Below are 23,568 nucleotides of genomic sequence, written 5' to 3'. Positions count from 1 at the left end.
CTTGGGGACAGGAGGAGGAAGTGGAAGAAGAAAGAAGGCTGTTATGATAGTAAAGGACTGAAATTGGTCAGGGTGGAAGGTTTGGGGCAGTGTGGAAAGCGTGGTGGGGGGAGACTTGCAATGGACAGATTTGAGCAAGAATTGACTCAAGTCTAAATATTTCTCTGGTAGGTCTACAGTTAGTAAATTGGAGGAAATATTATTAATACTGCCCTTTGAATCTGACACTAATAATTATTTAGTTATTTTCAATATGTTTTAAGATTAGGCAGATGCAGATATGACTGAAAGGTACTCTGTGAATATGTCAGTGTGTTTCTAGCACTGTCTTGGTATAAGGCAAAATAATTTAAGATAAAAATATCAACAAACTGAAGGGCAATTCATGAAACTACCCTAGCTGGATGAAAATGTCCTAAAAGGACTTACTCCTTTTGCTCTATGTGAAACAGTAGAAAAACATTAGTCATATGAGTAAGAAGCCCCAAGTAATTTCATTTCTAAGTTTCAGTTACCTCATCTGTAAAACAATGATATTATCTGTGCTATGTAAGGCTCAGAAACTTGCTATGAGAATCAAATAGATTTATGAAACCATGAAGTGCTATGAAAATATCAGATGTTATCTATAAAATGGATATAACATATCATCTTACAGGGTCATGAGGAAAGTGTTCTGTAAACCACAAGAGGTGAGCTTTCATTAATTATATGCTCACTAAACTGCTTTCTGACTTAGTAATTAAGTCTCCCATTAAGAGAGTAGCCTCTGAAGAGAGCACTTATACCATCTATTTTGCCAAATAAAAATCTCATTGTCAATGAGTAACTCGGCATTCTGGTTTACAAAAGGGTATCTTTTAAGTTTCCATAGTGTGAATCCTTAGCACTTGGGAACCTCAGCGTAAACTAAATAAAAGTAAATTTCTGAGTCTACAGAGCTCAAGAGCTCAGAGACTTGTGGCTGCTCCCACCCAGGTACTACCAAGATGAGGGGCCCAGTCAAAAAGTCAGTTGGCTTTTCTCACATATAAGCACTTAAAAAGTTCAGAATTCTGTAGGCTGTAACCTCCTGAATGGGACCATTTTCAGGACAGAGTTACTAGTTATCGATGTATTCTACTTAAACTTCAAGGAATCAGGATTTTATCAGTGGATCCGACACAGATCACAACTCTTCTTCCATAATTTATTATATGGTCTTTAAGAATTGGTATGAAAAAAATCATTCATCACCTCAAGTCCAACTTTCTGGTGATGCCAGTTCTCTGCACTTAGCTAGACTAGACCTTAGATGATCAACTATACTTAAAGCCTTTCTAGTTTTGATAAAATCTGCCAGAGTTTGCCCTCTGCTTGCACAGCCTTTGAGAAAGTGAGGTCAGCTCCTCAATGTGAGACAACGGAGGAGGACTTTAGAAGAACAGAAAACTACTAGGTCACATTTATATGACATTTAAATTTTACAAAGCACTTTCCTCACACTAGAGTGGTACAGGCTACATGAATGTCTGTAACTGGTCAATAGATAAAACTGAAGGAAAAGGGATGCAGGCCACCAAGACAGAGGAGGAGAAAGCAAGCTTTAATGACTGTTGTACAGTTGTTTGAATGCTCCAATGACAACGCCAAAGTTTCAAGTTTCATTATTACCTGAGAGTGAAATTGTAGAGTTTTGAGTTAAGTCTGGAAGGATAGCAATAATTTCAAAGTAACTCATGGAAACTTCCCCCAAAATTACATGCCCCAAATAAACCATTTCATTAATCTCAATTACAGCTGTCCTCAAGGTTTCAAGAAAACAGAGACTGGGTACAAAATACTCAGCTGCCCCAATAACTTCTGCAGCACAAGTGGACACGAAATAAACACTGACTGTAAGAGAACGATGTAATCATGAAAAGTGTTATTGTTTGAGTTTGAAAAGCTACCCAGAAAGGAGTGTCCTTAGCAAGCTGGTTAATTAGAAAACTAAATTTCTGCTCAACTTCTTCAAGAACTTTCTGAAATCTATAGCAGCTGGCATGTGTCTTCTTCATCTGGAATGCAAATTTTATGGCACTGGCAAAGGAGGATCCCAAGTGATAGCAGAAAGAGTCCACTCACCCACTAGATGCAAGATTTGGATTTTGGCTCCTATGGGAATTTTCAATTTGTTTTCAGGAGGGATGGGAAAAGCTCCATTGCGATTACGAAACTTCCCCAAAATATGAACTTGAGGCATATATGTCCAGATGGCTTCCACCAACTCCAAATGTGAAGTTTCCACACCCTGTATTGTAACACATTAGTAGGAGAGGAACTTGTAGTTAGTATCTGAAGATACACATTCTCTTTTCACAGTAAAACATTAAAGCAAATGAACTCAAGAGTATTACTGCCCCATCGCCCCTTCCCTAAAATTTGTTGCTGAAATGCAACAAGTAACAACTCTGGTTTTTATACTACTTCGAAACTACCAATTGCTTTAAGTTCTGAGTTGAGATTGTACCAGTAGGTATATTAAAAAAAAAAAAGGAAACAACCTCTCTAATTTCATTTATCTGAAATAATAACACTCATATTTCTAAAGGAAAGGCAACTTATTCATACAACTAATAAGCACCAGAGCCAGGTCTCCTGAGTCCAAGACTCCACTAAAATATGGGGCTTGGTGAGATTAGTATTCTCTAATCTAAGTTAATCACAGAGTATTTCTAATCTTGAAATATGATAGATTGTACATGCATGGGCCCCAGAGACCAAATGGCATAAAATGTCTCCAAAAAAGACAGGCGTAGGGAAAATATCAGAATAAAATAAAAGACATTACATTTATACAGAAAAACTGATACATATTAATAAGTATTTTTGATAAATACATCTAAAGAATAAGAGGAAGGTCTCCAGTACAACATGTAGAGACTTTATGGAGGGTTTAAAAAAAGAACACACAGGAGAAGGAGGCATAGAAGGAGTGTAGTCTGAACAAAAGGAGAACATACCATCACTGATCAGATCATGGATGTAAACTACAAAGTACAGGAGCTATTTCATATCTGAATATTCATTACACAGGTCCCTGAAGTTATGAGGCTGAACTTTGGTTCAGTCTGGAGCTGGCTTTGGGAACTCCTGGTTGCAAAACTCCCTTTACCAAATAAGCAGCTGTTTTGCAACTTAAGATTCGTAGTTGAGTAGGCTACTGAGAAGTAAGATGGCCTGCCAATATGTATTAGAAGGGAACTTGAACCCAGGTCGTCCTGACTCTGAGGCTAGCTTTCTATTCACTATGCCATGATGCCTTTCTATGATACCATGAAGAGTAGAAAAAGTTGCAACAAAAAATATTCATTAATGAATTCATCACTCATAAAATTAATTGCCACTCAATTACACCTCCCTACTTTATATTAGTGTATATCCCTGACCACCATATTAACATCTTTGCTGGGTTAATCTTGTATAATTTTAAGATTAAGAGAAGCCCTTGGGTAAATGGACACAGCCCTTGAATATTTTTACAAAAATAACCCTCTTGATCATGCTATGAAAACAAAATACGAAGTGAAAGATGTCATATTTTGCTGCCATACATTTTTATCATAAAAAAATTAAACCTTTAATTCCCTCACTTGATTCTAATAATTAGTGTATAGTTGAAATTATGACCTGAATTTTGTTAATATGAAAAAAATATCAAGAGGATTCTGGGAAAATGGTGGAGTAAGAAAGAAAATTTCAGGTTCTCCAAATTTCTACCAACAAAAAAAAAAAACAAAACAACATCACCTCAGAGGAAATGTAGAGCAGCAGAAACAAACAAAAATTGTGGTAGAGCAGATGTCCTCCTAAGACAATTTGAGAAGACGCCAGGAAAAACCCAACTTTCAGGGGAAGTTAAGCCTGAGTGAAAGGAAGTGCGAACACTTCCAGGCTGAATGAGTGGAATGAACAAACAAGAAGCCCTGGGAGGAGCAGGGTTGGGAGACAGCCTCAACCTTAGAAATTTTCATCTCAGGACAGTATATGTATGTGGGGGTCTGATGGCTGAGTAGTAGAAGATTGAAGGACCTTCCACTGGTGAGGAACACCAACCAGAGCTGTGCTGACCAGACACATCCTGGGGTATGGCTCCTGGGAAAAGGAGCTAGCACAATCCTGGTGAGTGTAGTAGCAGATGGGTGTGGACCCTGCTGGCTGTGGGCACTTGAAGAAGAGTAAGCTTCAATTTCCTGATTTCAGTTCCAAGGCAGAGAGGACAGCTGTAGTTTGCAGCCACCTAAGAGACCACAGGGAGCAAGATCATTTGTGGAACACCATGGCTGGGGACCCTAGCCATGGCTTAGGAGTGGAGAGCCCAAGGCTGGGTCCTTAGACAGACCTCAGAAAATAATATTAAGGACCTGAGGCTAGGGGCATCATTCCCCATATTTCGGGACTAGAACTTGATTATATTAATGAGTAAGCAAAGGAGAAAGAACCCAGTTAATATGGGGATAGAGAAGATCTAGGTTCATATTCAAAGGAAGATAATGGACCTTAAAAAGCCATTCTTTTTTCAGTGAAAAAGGTCAAATGGTTCCAAGCACAAAAAGAGTTCTTAGAAAAACTTAAAAAGGACTTTAAAAATCAAAAGAGAGCTTAAGGAAAAATTAGGAAAAAATTTATAGCAATCCAAGGAAATTAAGAAAATTATGAAAAAAAGTCAACCAACTTGGAATAGAGAATCAAAAACCTAAGGAATTATTTATTCCTTGAAAACCAGAATTGGGCAAGAGTATGCTAACGACATCCTAAGACACCAAGAAATAATAAAACAAAACCAAAAGAATGAAAAAATAGAAGAAAATGTGAAACATCTTACCAGAAAAAACAACTGATCTAGAGAACAGAGAGAGAAGAAATAACATAAGAATAGTCAGACTATCTGAAAGATATGATCAAAAACAGAATCTTGATACAATATTACAAGAAATTACCAAGGGAAAATTCCCTAAACCTCTAGAACAAGAAAGCAAAGCAGAAATAGGAAAAAAAAAACCAAAACCATTGATTACTACCTGAAAGAGATCCCAAGAGGAAAACTTACAAGAATATCAGAGCCAAGTTTCAACACTCCCAAGTTATGGAGAAAATATTGCAAGCAACAAGAAAAAAACAATTTAAATATCATGGAGCGACAATAAGGATTACACAAGACATAGCAGTTACTATGGTGAAGGACTGTAGGTCTTGGAAGGCTATATTTTGTAGAGCAAAATAGCTGGGGTTATGACCAAGGGTAACTTACCCAGCAAAGTTAAGTATAATCCTGAATGAAAAAAAATGGACATTTAATGAACTGAAAGACTTTCAGGTATTTGTGACAAAAACAGTAGAACTTAATGGAAAATTCAACATATAAGATACAGTAAAAATATAAGGCAAACATTAAAGACCAAATATAAAGGGCTCAATAAGGTCAAATTGTTTATTTAGTATACATGAAAATGTTAGCAGTACTCTTATGATTGTCATCATTATTTGGGCAGTCTGAAAGAAAGGCTTGGACTCGGCTATATATGACAGGGTGATTCTTAAAAAAAAAATGCTAGGGAGAGGTGAAAAGGAGTAATTATCTCATACAAATGAGGCATAAAAGGAAAAAACTGATATAGAAGAAAGTAGCAAAGGGAGAGCAGGTAGTGCTGGAAACCTACTCTCATCAGGAATGGTTAAAGAGAGAATAACATATATATCTAGAAGGAAGTAAAAGTCTTCTAAATTCAGAAAGAAATAAGAAGGCAAGGGGTAAAGAGGGGAGGAGAGGGAGAAGATAAGGAAGGGACTCTTGGAGGGGTTGGGAGGTTAAGGAATCAGAGGGAAAGGTAGAGGGTAGAAGTAAAGCAGAGGAGTGAGGGGGGATAAGGTAAACAGGATGAGAAGGATAGTGAGTAAAAACTGGAAGGAGGAAAATACACAAATAATTATAGCTTAGAATGTGAATGGGATGAATTTACTCATAAAACAGAAATTGCTAGATTAAAATTTTGAATTAAATATGTTGTTTTCAGGAAACACTACAAAAATGAGAAATAGAAAAAAAGATAAAATAAAGGGCAGGAGTATAATTTATTATGTAATAAAAGCAGAGGTGGTACTCATGATATCAAACAAAGTTGAAGCTAAAACAGACTTAAAAGAGAAAAACATGGAAACTATACAATGTGTCAGCAATATTATTCAATACTGTTTCAGACCATTTAAAATAACTAGACAGTATAAAATACCTGAGAGTATACCTGCCAAAACAGACACAGGAATTGTATGAATATAAATATAAAACACATTTTATACAAATAAAGTCAGATCTAAATAACTGAAGTAATATTTATTGTTTATAGGTAAGGCCAATATAATCTTTAAAAATGACAATTTTACCTAACTAATCTATTTATCTAATGCCATAACAATTAAATTACTAAAAATTATCTGAGTTAGAAAAAAAATAACAAAGATCATTTGGAAGGATAAAAGGTCAGGAATTTCAAAGAAATCAGAGAAAAAAATGAAAAGGAAGCAGATTTAGCAGTATCAGACTTTAAATATATTATAAGGTGAGAGCAGTGTTGAAGTGTAAAATGTGTAATTTCTATTATTTTAAAATAAAATTTTTCTGGTACAAATAAAACCAATATAGTCAAGAACAGAAAGAACGTAGAAAATTGAGGGAAAAAACTTTCACAGATAATCTCTCAGACAGAATGTAAATGGGTTGGAATATTGCTGTGGTGTAGGAAATGATAAGCTAGTTGATTTAGAAAAACATGGAAAGACTTGGACTTATGAAAGAATATTCTATCCAACTTCAGAGAAAGAGATGTTAAGTGAAAATATGCATGGTAGCATTTTACGTATATGTAAGTATATATGTATATATATGTGTATGTAAATATATCTGTTTAATTGTAGTCTTCTTAAGGGGAGGGATATGTGGGGAGAGGGGATAAAATAAAATAAAAAAATAAAGTAAAAAGTGCACAGCAGAGAACAAAAGAAAATCTATAAGGAAGCAAAGAAAAGTTGGGTAGCTTTGAATACAGTGTGGTAGTATTTGTTATATCGATTTTCTTGCAATGGAAATTTATTGTTTTATTATGAATCCTCTCTTGTGTTCTGCTGTCTGTACAGCAATATTCTTTTTTACTCTCTCCTTTTGTATTTAAGTTAAAAATGAATTTTAAAAAAATTATCGGAAAAAACATCTTCATAATTTCAAGATAATAATCAAATCGTTATTCAATGATTGACTATGAAATTTTTTTCCCCTATTTTAAGTGGATTTGCTTATTATTTTAAGTGACCCTTTTCTGATGCCATTAATTCTCAGATAATAAAACCCATTGTAACTAATTTCATGATCTTGGACAGACGTTGGCAAACAGTGAAGGACATAAGGGCCTGGTGTACTATGGTCCACGGGGTCATGAAAAGTTGGATATGATTGAACAACAAAATCCAATTTCATATTTAATATTTTATAGAGGAAAACACAGTTATATCCATTATCTTTTTTTTTTTTTTTTGCTTTTTGGTGAGGCAACTGGGGTTAAGTGACTTGCCCAGGGTCACACAGATATTAAGTGTCATGTGTCTGATACTGGATTTGAACTCAGGTCCTCCTGACTCCAAGGCCAGGAATAATGAAGCTTGTTAGCACTTTTTTTACTCAAAGATACCTAGAGATGTATTAGGGATGATATACCCACCAGCAAGTTTGGGCAAGCTTGCAAGGCTTCTAGCACACCAGGAATGCTAAAGGCCTCATGGCCACGAACGCGTCGCCTCTCAAGGTATCTAGGGTGAAGGCCATAGAGCTGTTCAATGTCTGGCATCTTCTTGAGCAGTGTTAGAAAACTGGAATCAGTGAAGCCTGAGAAATTTATAAGAAGACAAGAAGTAAGATTCCCTGGACAGACAAAATGGGTACCTCCTATGTAGGTCTCTAATGTATTCAGATCATTTTATGCTCACATGTTCATATCTTTTATCTTTATCTTCCACTTTCTGATATATATTCCCATTGCATAGTCATTTTCTGTCTTCTCTTCATTGGAATATGTTCTAAAATTACTGGAAACTGTCACCAAGATCAGCTTACTCTGGGTAAGTCCCTTTCTCAACCTGGGCCCCCATTTCTGACTGTAAAATAAGGCATTTGAATCAAATGATCTCGTAGGTCTCATCCAGTGTGAATACTTGAGAAGTTTATGTAGGATACCTAATACTATATTAGTATCTAAGGAAACTTAATAAAATGGAGAATCTTCATAGCAGCACAGTTTTAAGGCTGGAGGGTGATTTAAAGAAGTCATGAAGTTCAAATTTTCCAGATGAGAAAAGTGAGGCCAAGTGATATTAAAAGACTGACTCAAGGTCACATAGGTAGCAAGAAGTAGAGTCAAATTTGAACCTAGGTCCTTTGGCTCCAAATACAGTATTCTTTCCCTATCTCATCACTCTGCTTTTTTTGTTATAGTAAAAAGAATTAACTGTACAAGGTGACTAGAAATAGAAGGCATAGATCCTGTCTTCCTAGAACATAGTAATTTTCTCATAGCAGGCACCGAATGTTTGTTGAATGAACCTGAGTGGAAAAATAGCAAATAATGGTGAATTTTTTTTAAACTACAATAACTCATGAAACTGCCTAAGGCAGCATGCTGATCTTGATATGACTTGGGGAAGAAAGTACCTAATGACATCAGTGAAATCACAGCTTAGAAAATGAAGCAATACATGGACAGACACACTGACACACCCACCCACGTGTATGTGTATGTATGTATGTGTATACACACACACACACACACACATATACACACACACATATTTGTGCATATATATATATATATATGTATATATATAGATGTGTTAAGCTTCATTTATCCTTACACCAATATCCTGTATAGTGGCATAATATGATTATTATTATCATAATCATTATATTCAAATGCTTACTATTCCGGTTTTTGTGATAAAAGTATACTGGAACCTATCAATGGCACATTATATTGCTTCATAGTTTTCAAATCAAGTCCATATCAATTTTATTATTTAATCCTCACAATAATCCTGTGTTGTTGGCAGGGCACAGATCATCCTCCCCATTATACCAACGCGGCAGTAAGCAGTAGAGAAGGGAAGTAATTTACCCAATGCTAGTGGGTTAATTAATAGCATGGTAGGGACTTTCTGCCTCTTAAGTCACCTATCTTTTCATCTTAGACTCCTTTGTTGTTTGTCCTTCATTCTTGAAGAGGACCATGATATCAGGAAGGGGATGTCGTGAATTAGATTTAAGTGAAGGAGGGCTGTGCAAAGTCATCAGCCTCACTCTCTCCTCCAGAGCCATCTGGGTCCAGTGGCAAGATATAGATCAGGATGACTAGAGATGGCCCCACTCTTCTTAGACTATGCTACCTTTGAAGTATTAAGATCTAATGTCGGAGTTTAAAGGGAATGGATGAAGAGATGGACCACACTAGGGGAAAATTTCTCTTAACCTAAACCATTTTTTCTCAGGCATTCTACCATCTGTTTTAACTTCCTACCCTAAGTAACTTTCTACTCTTCAACTCATTTCCTAGTCCTGTGTCGCAGCGCTTCAGACAAATCATTCTCTTGATAGTAATAAGAGACAACTCAAATTTATACAGCATTTGAAAGTTTGCACAGTGCTTTCTTCACGACAACCTGTGAGGTAAGAAGTCCAAATATTACCATTCCTATTTGTTGGATGAGAAAACTGATATTCGGAGTGCCACATGGCTGACAAGGATAAGAATTGAAATCCAATTTCTACTGACTCTATGCCCAGTAGTAATTTCCACAAAACAGGTAAACTAAAAGAATAGGAAGATATTACTTAATCCAAGTTAGTGAGGGTCTGGGCAGAGGCTTCTTAACTGGCAGAGCCAAGTATCCATGAAGTTAGTGCTATCCAGGTGTTCCTAGGTTCCTCAGCAAATACAAGAAAGGAAATGTCACAGCCAGGCCAATAGTTCTACAGCAAAGGCTGACCGACAGAAAGGGAGACCCTAAGACTTTATCAGCCACTTCAACTTAAGTGAAGACTAGCAGAATGCCATCTGCTTACTCACCAAGCAAAAAATTAGTTTCCATGAATTTTAAATGAGGCAATAGATGATTATATCTTACATTACCAGGACCTATGTCCAAGGAAAACAAAACTTGAGACCAAATAATCTCATAGTCTAAATAAGCCTGGTAATACAATCAAAGGAAAGCTAGACTTGAAGTCAAAGCCCTGGATTTCAATCCCTGTTCTGACACTAATTCAGGCATTGTAGTGTGGTGGAAAAAGTATTGAAGTGTTGGATTTGAAGCAAGAGACCCTAGGATCAAATCTGGGCCCTGCCAGAATTATTACCTACATGACCTTGAATCAGTTTCTTCTCTGAATCTCAGTTTCCTCATTTGGAAGGCCACTTGGATATATGTTTCCATTAGTGAGTCCACCATCTCACTGATATATTTCATTTACTATCATGCCTGATTTTAGTGAATATGCTCTCACATTGGATACATGCTCTTTTATTTAAAATGGCTATTTCTATAGTGTTTCTAGGTGTCCTTCCTTTAGTCCAACCTAACTTATACCATCTGAAAATCACAAGCTTCTACAGGATGTTACCACTAATGTGTTATCTTGCCCTGGGCATGGATGTTAAGGGACCCATCGCAAAGCATTCTATTCTTATGGAGACAGGAACACAGGATTGTAGCCTTACTGACCACGCTGTCTACACAGCTCACTTTACAGATGAGGAATCTGAGATTCAGAGAGATTAGATTACAGGGTCACACAAATATTAAGAAGGAAAGCCAGGGATTTGTAATCAAATATGTTGGTTCCAAATCTAGTGCCTGCTTCTATGACTAACACTAAAAAAAGAAAACATCTTATTCTCTTCCACATGACAATTATCATTGCTGTTTACTCCACAGAGCTTATTGTCTCAAGATACTGCCAATCCCTTTATTATCATGCCCAATCTCCTCCGGATGTTCTCTGGATTATCTGTCATCTCCCTAAAACAGGGCATCCAGGTCTGAATCCAATATTCCAGATACAATTTAATCAGGACAGAGCACAGCAGAACCATCGCCTCCCTAGTCCAGGACACCACGCCTTTCTTCATGTAGCTTAAAGTGTATTAGCTTCACTGCCTGCTACATCGCACTGTTGACTCACACTGAGTTTAAAGTCCACTATAAAACATTCAGATTTTTCAAAAACACATAACTATCCTGCACTTACATTCACCTCTAATAATATTTATCCAAATTCTTGGTGACCTTGGGCAAGTCATTTCCCTTTTCTTGACCTTAGTTTCCTCTTTTTCAAAATGGTATCAATAATACTTATACCACTGACTTCAAAGTAGAAAAAGTAGGAGAGAGCTTTGTAAATGACCTGTAAAGATCAATGTGAGGAGTTGTTACGGTTTCAGGATGGCAAAAAATCAGGCTGGAATAAATTCACTTAATTTATTTGCCCCAAAATATTTACTAAGTGCCTCATATGTACCATGTGCTATCCTGGGCACTTAGTGAACACAAAGATAAATTAGACAAAGTCCTTGTCCTCTCCCAAAATCTGAGCAAAGGTAAGAGGATGTAGGTACAAATAAATATAATTATGTTCAAATTTGTGTAAGTGCATAAGTGAAGTTGTGGTTCAGTCATTTTTCAGTTGTGTCTGACTGTTCATGACCCTATTTGGGGTTTTCTTGGCAAAGATACTGGAATGGTTTGCCATTTCCCTCTCTAGCTCATTTTACAGATGAGGAAACTGAGGCAAACAGAGTTAAGAGACCTGCCAAGGATCACATAGCTAGTAAGGATCTGAGGCTAGATTTGAACTCCGAAAGATAAGTCTTCCTGACTCCAGGCCCAGCACCCTACCCACTGTACCACTTAGCTGTTCTGAATTGTTTTTGTTGTTGTTGTTCAGCTGTGTCCAACTCTGTGACCCCACTTGGGGTTTCTTGGTAAAGATTCGGGAGTGGTTTGCCATTTCCTTCTCCAGCTCATTCTACAGATGAGAAAACTGAGGCAAACAAGGTTAAATGACTTTCCCAGGGTCACACAGCTAGTAAATGTCTGAGGCCAGATTTGAAATCAGGAAGAAAAGTCTTCCTGATGCCAGGTTGAGAACTCTATGCAGTGATTCACCTAGCTGCCATAAGTAAAGCATAAAGTGCTAAAAGATCAGATGAGGTAAACATTACTACTGAGAAGCAGAAAAGGCTTTATTGAGGAAAGAATATTTTAGCAGGACTTCAAAGGCCTGACGTCTAGAAAATAGATGTCAGATTTTAAAAAGTAATGAATAAGACATTAAAGCAACATTAAAATGGGAAAGGATAGGATCAAAGACAAACAAAAATAGGAAGGGAGTTTTAAACATTAACAATAATATGTAGAACAACAAAATTCATTTTATATAGTATTTTATAGCTTGCTAAGTACTTTATTTTTATAATATCACCATGTAAGTTATGATACCTATTTTACAGGGCTAGAAACTGAGGCTTAGAGAGATGAAGTACATTCCTGACAAGTGATCATTCAGCCTTTGTCTGAAGACTTCAAGTAAGGTTGAACTTGCAATATTCCAATGAAGTTTCTTCCATTCTAGGGGCAGCTCACTGTTAGGAAACTTTTTCTAACATCAAGCCTAACTCCAACTTTGTAGTTTCTACTCCCTAATGCAAATTCTTAGTCGTTTGCCTATAAAGTTACCTACTCCTGGCACAATCAGATGGAGCTGCTTATTTGGGAAGAAATTAAAGCATTACATTAAAACTGCAGACTTGATTTATTTCAAACATCTCATTACACTGCTGAATCAATTATACAGCAAGTCAAATCATGCCCCCAGTATACTACTTCTACTAAAACAGGGAAGTTTTTCTAACAAATATACTATTATCTTCCCCACATATTAACATCACAAAAAGAGATTCAACCATATTTTAGCTAATAAACATCACTCACCAGTTGGCATATATTCCCACCAGCGGCCTGCACAGAGATCTACAATCTTTACTACTCTCAAATACAGGGTCACTGCCTCCTTCAGCTTCCGGGAGAGGCATTCCATACACATGATATCCTGCAGAGGGAGGTACCTTTGTGAGAGAAAGAAACTCACGTTTATCAAATGAATAAGTATTTCTCATTCATTAATAGGTTACATTTTTATCCCTTTCTCCCTTTAATTAAACAAATTAAAAAAACACAGTGCCTGTGCCAAACATAGATGCCTCATGCTTGTTGTCACACTATAGATTTGGATTCATCTGCCTAACACATGGGTTTGTTTACTTTCTTCTAGGTACTATGTATACAATTTAAGAGGCTGCTACCAAGTGACTAGTGATACCTAAATTATAATTCTGCAGTTAATAAGGTCAGCTCTCTCATAAATGTAGACTTAGATTGTAGCACATACTTTATATGCTCCCTACCAAAACACAACTTTATTAAAATAACAATAAACTAATCTTTGGTTACATAAGAATTTAGATTGAGATTTAAATTAAAACTTTAGATACAAATCTATAACTTCTAATCAGAAACTATCTAATCTTTTCTTGACTGTATTCTCAGTTATTATTTCTCTCTAAATCTTATTCCTTAATGATACATGGGGCTTTCACACTTTAAAATTTAACTATCTTTACATAGAATTTTTGTGATGGTGGCAGTGGCAGTTTTACAAAAGAGCATTTAATGACAGAAATTGAAACTATTATTTTAAATTCAATTCAACAAATATTTATTAGGCATCTAGTAAACTGTGCTAGTTGCTGGGGATACTAAGATAGATATGACACAGGCCCCACTCTCAAAAAGTTCACAATTAGTGGAAAAGACATATACAAAAACCTATAAAGCAAGGTCTGTAAGATAATTAAAAATAAATAGTCCAAGCAAAGCGCTCTGAGATATGTAAAAGAGATAACTTTTAGCCAGTCAAGTATGCTTATGTCAAGGAAAATTCCATGAAGGAAGGGGCTTTTAGTTGGATTTTGGTGTGGGAAAAAAAGGGGGGTGGGGATTCTAACAGATGGAGATAGAATGAAGAATGGGTGGACAGGGGGGAGGGGGAGGAGAACACTTTGGAATAATGAAAGCAAGAGAAAAGGTTTAGAGACAGGACAGATTATAGAACTAAAGCAGGGGAGCTTACTTTTTTTTAAATAAAATCTGGGAGATTACAAATTTATTTGTGTCCACCATGTACCTAGAAATAATATTCAATTCCCTGGTACTGCATATTAGTCCAACACCATAAAAAGTAAAATAGCTCTACATTTACAATCAAACTCCCTAAGAAAAAGCAATCTCTTTTTTTTTTCCTCAAAGACACAATTTGAAGCAATAGGAATCAAGTTCATTAGCTTAAAAGGAAGATCAAACACATTAAATGCAATTAGCACAAGTGATCCAATACAGATTTGGTTTCTTCAAGACACATCAAGGGTTTTGATACAGTTTAACGAAAGGAGGCCAACAGCTCCTGTATGGTAAAAATGTAAGACCTGAATGCCAAACTTTGAGAACATAAAAATAAAACTGGACTTAAGCAGTTGAACATGTTTAGGTTCAATATGCTGTTTAGTTCATGGGTCTTCTTTACTTCTACCAATGTGTCTCTCCTTTTATAATAAGAAGGGAGTTCCTGTCTATTACCACTTTCTAGTGAATTAGAATCATATTTTAGGGATTATTTAATACAATCCCTCATTCACAGAGACAGAGAAGGAAAGTACGAAACAACATGGATGTGTGAGGACACCAAGATGGATCTGCAGGCAAGCAAGACCTGTGTTAAAATGTAGGTTTGTGACTTACGGAATGGTCTTAGTTGTGTCATGTCACTTCTCCGTCCTCAGTCCTTTCCTCTGATAACTGAACAGACTAGACTAAATGATCTCAAGGTCCACATCAACTCTTAAATCCTATAAGACTCACTCAAAATCAGGCAATAACTCATTTATGCAGTGAAGTGTAGGGATTCATAGAATCCGAGAATTAATGGGACCTCAAAGATCACTGTCTCTACAATCTCAAAGTTCACCAAAGCTCTTCTGAAGACTGCCAGTGACAGAGAAACCACTACTTCCTAAGGAAGTCCATTCTACTTTTAGGCATCTCTAATTGCAATGAAGATTTACCTCACATTCAGCTAAAAACTATTTCTCTGCAACTGCCCTCTGAGGTCAAAGAGAACAATTCTTATCCCTCTAACAATAATTTTTCAAGTACCAGAAGACCAAAACGTTCATCTTATCATGTCTTTTCCAATTTAAATCACTAGTTCTTTCAAATTAATCTTTGTATGGTGTTTCCACACTACTGTGACTGCCCTCCTCTGGGCACTCTCTAATTTGTCACTGGTTCCTAAAATGTGGCATGCAGAAATAAACACAATATGAACACAAACTGAAAATGCTCTTTCTAAAGTTACCAATGATCAATTAATTGTTAAATGACCAAGCCACATCTTCTTCTTGACCTCTCTACAGTATTTGACAATGCTGATCTCCTCTCTCCTGGCAACTCTCTCCTCTCTGAGTTATACTGACACTGCTCTCTGCTGGTTCTCCACACATGTCACATCAATTAACTCTGGTTATTCACCAAGGCTCTGTTATGGGCCCTCTTCTTTTTTCACTCTATACTATTTCACTTGGTGATCTCATCAGCTTCCATGGATTAAATTATCAGCCCTATGGAGATGACTCCCAGATCTATACACCCAGCCCTAGTCTCTCTTCTGAGTTACAGTACTGTACCACTAATGGCATTTTGGACATCTCAAACTAGATGTTCTATAAGCATCTCAAGTTTAATATGTTCAGGCCTCTCTCCCATCTTCTGAACTTCCCTATTACTATTAAGTGCACTACCATCTTCCCAGTGACCCAGGCCTGCAGCTTCAGTGTCATCCTTGACTCCTCAGTCATAATCACCCCTTAATTCTCAAATACATCCCCTTCTCTCTACTCACAGGGCCACAATCCTAGTACAAGTCCTCAACATCGTCACCTACACTTTGGTTTCCCTGACTCAAGTATCTCAACTCCAATCCAGCCTCCACTCAGCTGCCAAATGATTTTCTTAAAGTGGATGATCAATCATTTCAAACCTTCCTTCCTCCCTTCCCCCCACCCCTCAATAAATTCCAGTGGTTCCCTATCTCCTGCAGGGTAATAAAATCCTCTGTTTGGCATTTAAAGCTCTTCATAACATGGCTCCTTCCTACCTTTCCAGTCTTCTTACACTTTATTCCTCTCCATACTCTCTATGATTCAGCTACACTGGTTCACTTTCCGACATTTCTTGCATATGACATTCCATCTCTCATCCCTGTGCCTCTGCACTAGTTGTCTCCATTTGTGGAATGCTTCTGTCCTCCTCAATTCTGTCTCTAAGTTACCCTGATTTTCTTCAAGGCTCAGAACAAATCTCACTATCTGCAGGAAGCCTTTCTCAGTCTTTCCCACTGCAACTGCCTTCCCCTCTGGGTTAACCTTCCACCTGCTCTGTATTCGACCTGAGATTTACCTAGTTATTTACATGTTGTTGCCCCTATTTGAATATGAGCTCCCAGAGGGCAGGGAATGTTTCTGCCTTTCTTTTTAGCTCCAGCACTTAGCACAGTGCGAGACACATAGTAAGTGTGTTGTTGTTTGTAAAAGCTTGTTGACTGATTGATCTCAAGATATGTTCTGATCAGGAGAGAAGACAAATCCTATAAATCTCCACTGCATCTATTAATGGCAATCCGTGATTCTAGCTCTTAGGCTATATGTCACACTGGTGACTCACACTGAACTTATAGCCCCCTAAACCTTCACGACTTTTACATGAAATGCTGCCTAGCCACACCTTCCCTACTTTGCACTTGTACAGCTGATTTTTTCTTAACTCAAGTGTAGGAACATTTAAACTTATAAATTTCATCTTACCGCATTCAAGCCATCCAAGATTTGTTTCATCTGTAAATTTGATAAGCATGCTTGCTGTCCATGCTCCAATAGCCAACCAGTATTTAATCCAATTTTACTGAAAGACTCTTCTAACCCAAATGTACACTGCCCCATGTGTCCAAAGTCCAAAATACTCTCTATATTGTCATTCAACTGCAATGCTACCACTCACATCTTTTAATCACTGTAAATCAACATTGCAAATCTTATATTGTAATACCAACCACAGTCTTACTCACTCCTGACTTCTTCCCATGCTGCACTAGGAAAAGTACTAAACTTGGAGTCAACAGAGGATCTCAGGGCTGGAAGGGATCTTAGGAGCATCTGATCCCACCTGTATCTGAAAAAGAATCTCTACCACATTCCAACAAGCCTTTGTTTTAAAACCTCCAATGAGGAGAAATCCACCACCCCTAGAAGCAGTAAATTCTATTTCTAGATGGTTGTAATTCTTAGTTTCACCTTGCATTAAGCCTAAATTGGCCTTTTTGCAATTTCTACCCAGAGCTCCTAGTTCTGCCTCTGAGGCCAAACAGGGTAAGTATAATCTCTTCTTCACAAAACAAGCCTTCAAATTCTTGAAAATATCTATCAAGTCCTCCATCTCACTTAAGTGTTCCTCTCTTCCAAACCAAATATTCCTTTTTCTTTCAATCAAGTCTAAAGGGACTATCTCAAGAGGCTTCTCCATCCTGGCTGCCCTCCTATGGACATTTATCAATACTTTTCCTAAAAGGTGATACCCAGAACTGAACACAACATTACAAATGAAATAGGATGAAGGGAGGGAAGGAAGGGGAAGGGAACAAGCATTTATTAAGCAGCTACTATGTGCCAGGCACTGTGCTAAGTAGGTAAGAAACCTTTTCTCATTTGATGAAGGCAGAATACAATGGTCTTCCCTAGTCCAAGACACTATTCTTCTCCAAGTGCAGTGTAAGATTACACAAATACTAAGTACAAAGTAATTGGGGACGGGGAGATTCCCACATCTTTATTAGGTGACCTGCTCTTATAATTGTGAAGTTGACATTTTGAACCTAAATGTAAAATTTTACACTGATTACTATTAAATCCCATGTTATTCTACACCCAACATTTTAGCCTGACAAGATCTTTGAACCTGAGTCTAAGCCCTGGCTTTCAGACTCACTAGATTTACCACCATTTTTGCTACCTCTTTCATGCCCAGAATGTTCTCCTTCCTCACTCTGACCTCTCGGAATTCCTACATCCAGTTAAAGCTCAGCTCATTGTGCAATTTCCTAAAAGAAGCCTGTCTTGATCCTCCCAAATGTTGCCAACATTCCTCCCCAACACATGAGCCCCAATTACCTAGCTAGATAAATACTGAGTAAGCACAAAGTAATGTTTCCTATCAAGAGAATGTAAGCTATTTTACAGTAAGACATATTTCATTCTTTGTCTTTGTAGTCTCAGCACCTGGAACAGTCCTTTAGGCAGAGGAAGTATTTAAACAAATCTTTTTAAGCCTACTTCAGCATCTAATTTCTATCCTTTCCTTTCCATTGCAACCACTCAAGCCTTCCTTTCTTCTTGCCCAGACTATTATATTAGTCTCCTAACTAGTCTTCCTCTCTCTTATCTTTCACAATAGCACCTCAGCAATTTTCTTAATGTACTATTTTGATCATGAGAGTACTCTACTCAAAAATATTCAGTGGCTGCCCAATGTTCACATAATGTATAAATTCCTATTCTTGGCATTCTCAGCACTCCACAATGTTGATTCCAACTTGATTTCTGCCTCATGACCCCTTTTCGTATATTCTGTTTCAGTCAATGTAAACTGCTCTCTAGTTCCCATTTGTATCCTAACTTCTCCGATATCTATGCTTTTGTTTATACCATGCCCCATGTATGGAAGGGACAAGACAAATGACAACTTCCCATTCAGATTCTTCTTGCTGAAGGCCCTCTCTTTTTCAAGGCTTAATTATTGCATGTTGACCTTGTTGTCCTCTCCCCTGCCAAGCACATAATATGTATTCACACAAGCATATGAATGTAAGATACAAATTGTAAGAATGTATGAATACACACATACTCTCTCTCTCTTTCTCTCTCTCTGACAGTGACGTCTCACTCTTAGCTTCAAACTTCTCCTACCACTTTGCCTAGAGCTCACATTTGAAAGTAACATTATGCCTCATATTCTCCTGTATTCCCATAAACCCCTCCCCTCAAAAGCAGGACAGTAGACACTTAAAAGCATTTCCTGACTTAAAGCTTCATCTATCCCCATATTAATCTTACTCTCTTATACCTCCCTTCTACCATGGTAGAAAAGGTTCTTATTCCTACATGGCACCTGTCTTCACCATTCTGACTCTACCCTTTGCTTTTTCATTCTTTCTCTATATACTCTTTCCTTACTACCTTCAAATATACATTGACTTCCCTTATTTGACTCTGCTAAACTACTCTCTTCCTGAGAGGAAGTAAATCCTTTAAGGTCCTTTATGTTCAATTTATACATATGTGAAAATGCTTTCCAACTATTCTTCCTTTTCCAATAGTAGTTACCTTGGAGACAAGGTAGTGATAAGGACACAAATGTGCATTTTAGGAAGTGTTAGGTGTTGATCCAATGATGTGAAAAAACCCAAGGGAACTGAAGGACAGGCTGTGAGGCTCTACAAACAGTAACCTATTGTTGCTATCCAAAATGAAAAACAATTCTGTTCAGCAGGATGAAAAATATTGCAAGTATGAGAAAATAAAGAAGCACACTGGTCTGTAGTGGTTCTGAGCAACTTATTTTGTATATTTTGTTACCAGAACACCAGAATGTCCAAGGGTTATGTTCTCTGTGTGTAAGCACCTCAATCAGTGGTCACGGCAGAACCCCTTGTCTATCTGGGGCAGCAAAAACAAGCAGGTCACAGTTGGCAAGCAAATATACCACAGAGAGACAAACCATGACAAGACGAATAGTTACACACTCAGATTCATTCTACATGTTTCAAGTTGCTACCAAGGCCTTCCCCCTTTCACTGCTTCAGAGATTTTAGACTCACAATTCAGAAAACAAAGTCAATCAAATATTTAATGAATAAAGCATTGTCATAATTGATGTATGAGGGAAGAAAGCACCACTCTGTCAAGTTTCTAGCCTGAGCTCCTGTCTTGGGTAAGAAGAATATCACCATTCCTTCTCCAAGTTCTTGCTCTCTTGTCTGAACTGCCTAAGGCTCTGAAAGGACTCTACTCTGAGGCCATAATACTATTGACATTGATAATTTTTTCTAAAATGTTCCTTTAATGATTAACAAACTTCCCATTAGTCATACCCTCTCCATCCCAGGAGTTTTAAATCATTTAAACCCTATTCCCCATTTCCCCACTACCTGATTCCCTACTCTCACTCTCCTCAATCCTTGCCCCCACAATACCCACCAAAGCTACCCAATACCTGCTCCATAGGCAACAAACTTGTTTTCATTTTAAATCTTTTCCTTTCTTACTCCTTCCACCTTCTGGCTCTTAGTAAGACCAGACTCTCTCCTGATAACACAGCCACCCTGGCCACCCTTTCCAGCACTGGCTCTTTTTTCCCTCATTCCCTCTTCCTCATTTGCCAAGGTTGGAGAATTGAGATATTCTTTGCTTCCCATTGCCACTTCAGGTTCTCCTTCTACCACCATCACTCAGTTACCTCTCCTCCTTTGAGATTCATTCAATCGTATCTACCATGCAAACAAAGTCCTGGGAACTATTATCTAAAGACCTCCAGAACACCCCTTTCCTTCCTCAGTGAGTTCAGTACCTGGCTCACAATCTTTCTCTCCTGCCCCTAAATCTTTCCTTCATACTAGGAGACTTCAAAACACATACACAGATACATAAAGAGATAGACAGATACTTCTTCAAATATCCTAACCTCCCAGTTCCTCAAATTACTCATTTCCCATAATATACTCTCCCACCCCACCTCAGGCATACCCCAAAACTGTCATATTGTTGATCATGCCATCACCTACAAATGTACCACTTTACATGTTCGTGAACTCTGAAAATTCCCTTATCTGGTCACAATTTATGAGCACTCTACCTCTCTCTGTTTTCCCATATGAAAGCCTGCTCTTTGTCCACACTGTGACCTCCTATCCTTTGAAACCCCTCAGTTCTGTTTCAGGTCATCTCCCCTACACTGTCCTCCTTTTCACCCATATTAACCCCTTACTAATCCAGTTCAAGTCTACTCTGTCCTTTTCTTGAGTCCCTTGCCCTTTTTATAATGCCAACTGTGCCCTGCTATGCCTCCGCTTTGGATCACCGCTACTATCCATTATCTTTGCTTCTGCAAATGTGCTGAATAAAAGGTAGAGAAAAATCATTCAACTTTTCTGAGTCCATTACAAATTTACGTTACATAACTTCAACTGGGTTGTCACTGCTACTAGGAAATCCTTTTGCATTTCCCAAATTAACTCATTATCCTATTCACCACAGCAGCTCTTCCAAACCTTTTCATCCCTCCTCATACCTTCCATGAGTCCCCCTCCCTTCTCACTCTCTCAGATAAGAACCTTGCCTCATATTTTATAGAAAAAATTGAAGCCATTCTCCCTGAGAGCTCCATTTTCTCCCCTCCTTATCTCAGCTCAACAGATGCCTTCTGCCACTATCTACTGTGTCAGCCCTAATGAGAGGCCCTTCTCCTTGCCAGGGCAAAGCCCACTACAAGCATAAGTGAAACCATTCTATCCCATCTTCTACAGCAGATTGCCCATGCAATTGTCCTCAGTCTCATTTATCTTCAATCTCTCCCAGTTTACTGTCTACTTCTCTATTGCCGAGAAACATGACCATATGTCCCCCATCCTCAAAAATCCCCCACTTAATCTTTCTATTCCCATTAACTATCATTTCATATCTTTTGCCCTTGGTAGCTGAACTCTATGAAAAAGTCATTTACACTGAGTAAACTTCCTCTTCTCTTATTCTCTTAATGCTCTATAATCTGGCTTCCACCCTCATCCTTCAACTAAAAATGCTATCTTGAGATTTCCAAGATCTTGTAATTGTCAAATTCAAAGGTCTTTTCTTAATTCTTATCTTTCTTGACTGTTCTGTATCCTCTGACACTGTTGAATAATCTCATCTATCTAGGTTTTCAGAGCACTACTCTCTTCTAGTTTTTCTCCTTTCTATCGAGCTACTCCTTCTCTCATCCTTTGCTGGATCTTCAGCCAGATCACACACTAATCATCGGCGTTCCACTGGGTTTTGATCAAGACATCCTTCTGTTTTCCTTCTATACTACTTCACTTGGTGATCTCATCAGTTCCCATGGATTCAATTATCATCTCTAGTCTGAAAATTCTCAGATCTAACAATCTAGCCCTAATCTCTTTGCTGACATCCAGTCTCCATGTGCCTATTTAGATATCTTAAAATGGATGTGTTTAGATAGGTCCAACCATGTGTCAGACACACACACACACTCTCCCCACTTAATTCCAGTGGTTCCTTATCACCTCCACGATCAAACACAACATCCTTTGTTTAGTATCCAAAAACTTTCATAACCCATTTCTTGTCTACCCTCCTTACTTTTCCCATCTTCTTCCATGTTACTCCCCTATATTCTCTGATCCAGTTACACTAGCCTCCTTGCTGACAAACAACATAATCCTTCTCTTGGCTCCAGGTATTTTCACTGTCAGTTCTCCATACTTATCTCCACCTCCTTCAAGTCCCAATTAAAATCCCACCTTCTACAGGAAGCCCTTTTCAACCCCTCTTAATTCTAGTGCCTTTCCTCTGATATTTCCTATTTATCCTATGTATAGCTTGTACGTATATATCTGTTTGCTTGTTGTCTCCTCTATTATACTATAAGCTCCTTGAGGGGAGCAACTGTCTTTTGCCTCTTTATGTATCCCTAGAGTTAAGCACAGTGTCTGGAACATAGTAAGTGCTTAATAAATGTTTATTAACTAACTAATCTTAAACTTAACATGTTCAAAACTGAATTCATTATGTTCTCCCCAAACTCTCTCTTCTTCCATATTTCCCTATTACTATTGAGGGCATCATCATCCTCTCCTCATTCTCAGGCCTACACAGCTTACCTTTGTACCATCTCTCAAATTTTTTCCCTTCTCTCCTCTGATACCGCCACCAAACTAGTGAAGGCCCTCATCTCCTCAGGCCTGGACAACTGAAATAGACTATTTGGTCAACCTGTCTACCCCAAGTCTCTCCCCACTCCAATCTATCATCCAATCAAAGTGATCTTCCCAAAGTGCAGGTCCAACCATGAAACACCCTCCTACCTCCCACTAAACTACAATGGCTCCCCATCACCTCCAGGAGCAAATATAAAATCTTCTGCTTGGCATTCAAAGTCCTTCACAACCTACCATCTCCCCATCTTGAATCTTTCCATTCTTCTTAAACTTTATATCCCTCTTCCTGACAATGTACTCTTTGATTCATTAATATTGGCTTCCATGCTACTCTTCAAGCAAGACACTATATCTCA

At 37.8% G+C, this 23,568-nt stretch overlaps 1 protein-coding gene across 2 annotated transcripts in view; it reads right to left on the bottom strand.

Moving 5' to 3' along the window:
- The window catches only part of FBXO38 (F-box protein 38), a 110,974-nt gene that overhangs the window by 64,759 nt on the left and 22,647 nt on the right, over nt 1-23,568 (bottom strand). For both annotated transcript variants that reach the window (XM_027841760.1, XM_027841759.1), the window contains exons 3-5: nt 13,048-13,181; nt 7,731-7,894; nt 2,107-2,272 (exon numbers count right to left, since the gene is read on the bottom strand). In XM_027841760.1, the coding sequence (XP_027697561.1) occupies nt 2,107-2,272; nt 7,731-7,894; nt 13,048-13,181 (464 nt within the window). The remainder of the gene's footprint in view (nt 1-2,106; nt 2,273-7,730; nt 7,895-13,047; nt 13,182-23,568) is intronic.

Source organism: Vombatus ursinus, unplaced genomic scaffold (assembly GCF_900497805.2).
Source record: "Vombatus ursinus unplaced genomic scaffold, bare-nosed wombat genome assembly UNPS02014863.1, whole genome shotgun sequence".
Taxonomy (NCBI): Eukaryota; Metazoa; Chordata; class Mammalia; order Diprotodontia; family Vombatidae; genus Vombatus; species Vombatus ursinus.
The sequence above is the reverse complement of the archived record's forward strand: the minus strand, read 5'-3'. Positions and strand labels throughout refer to the sequence as shown.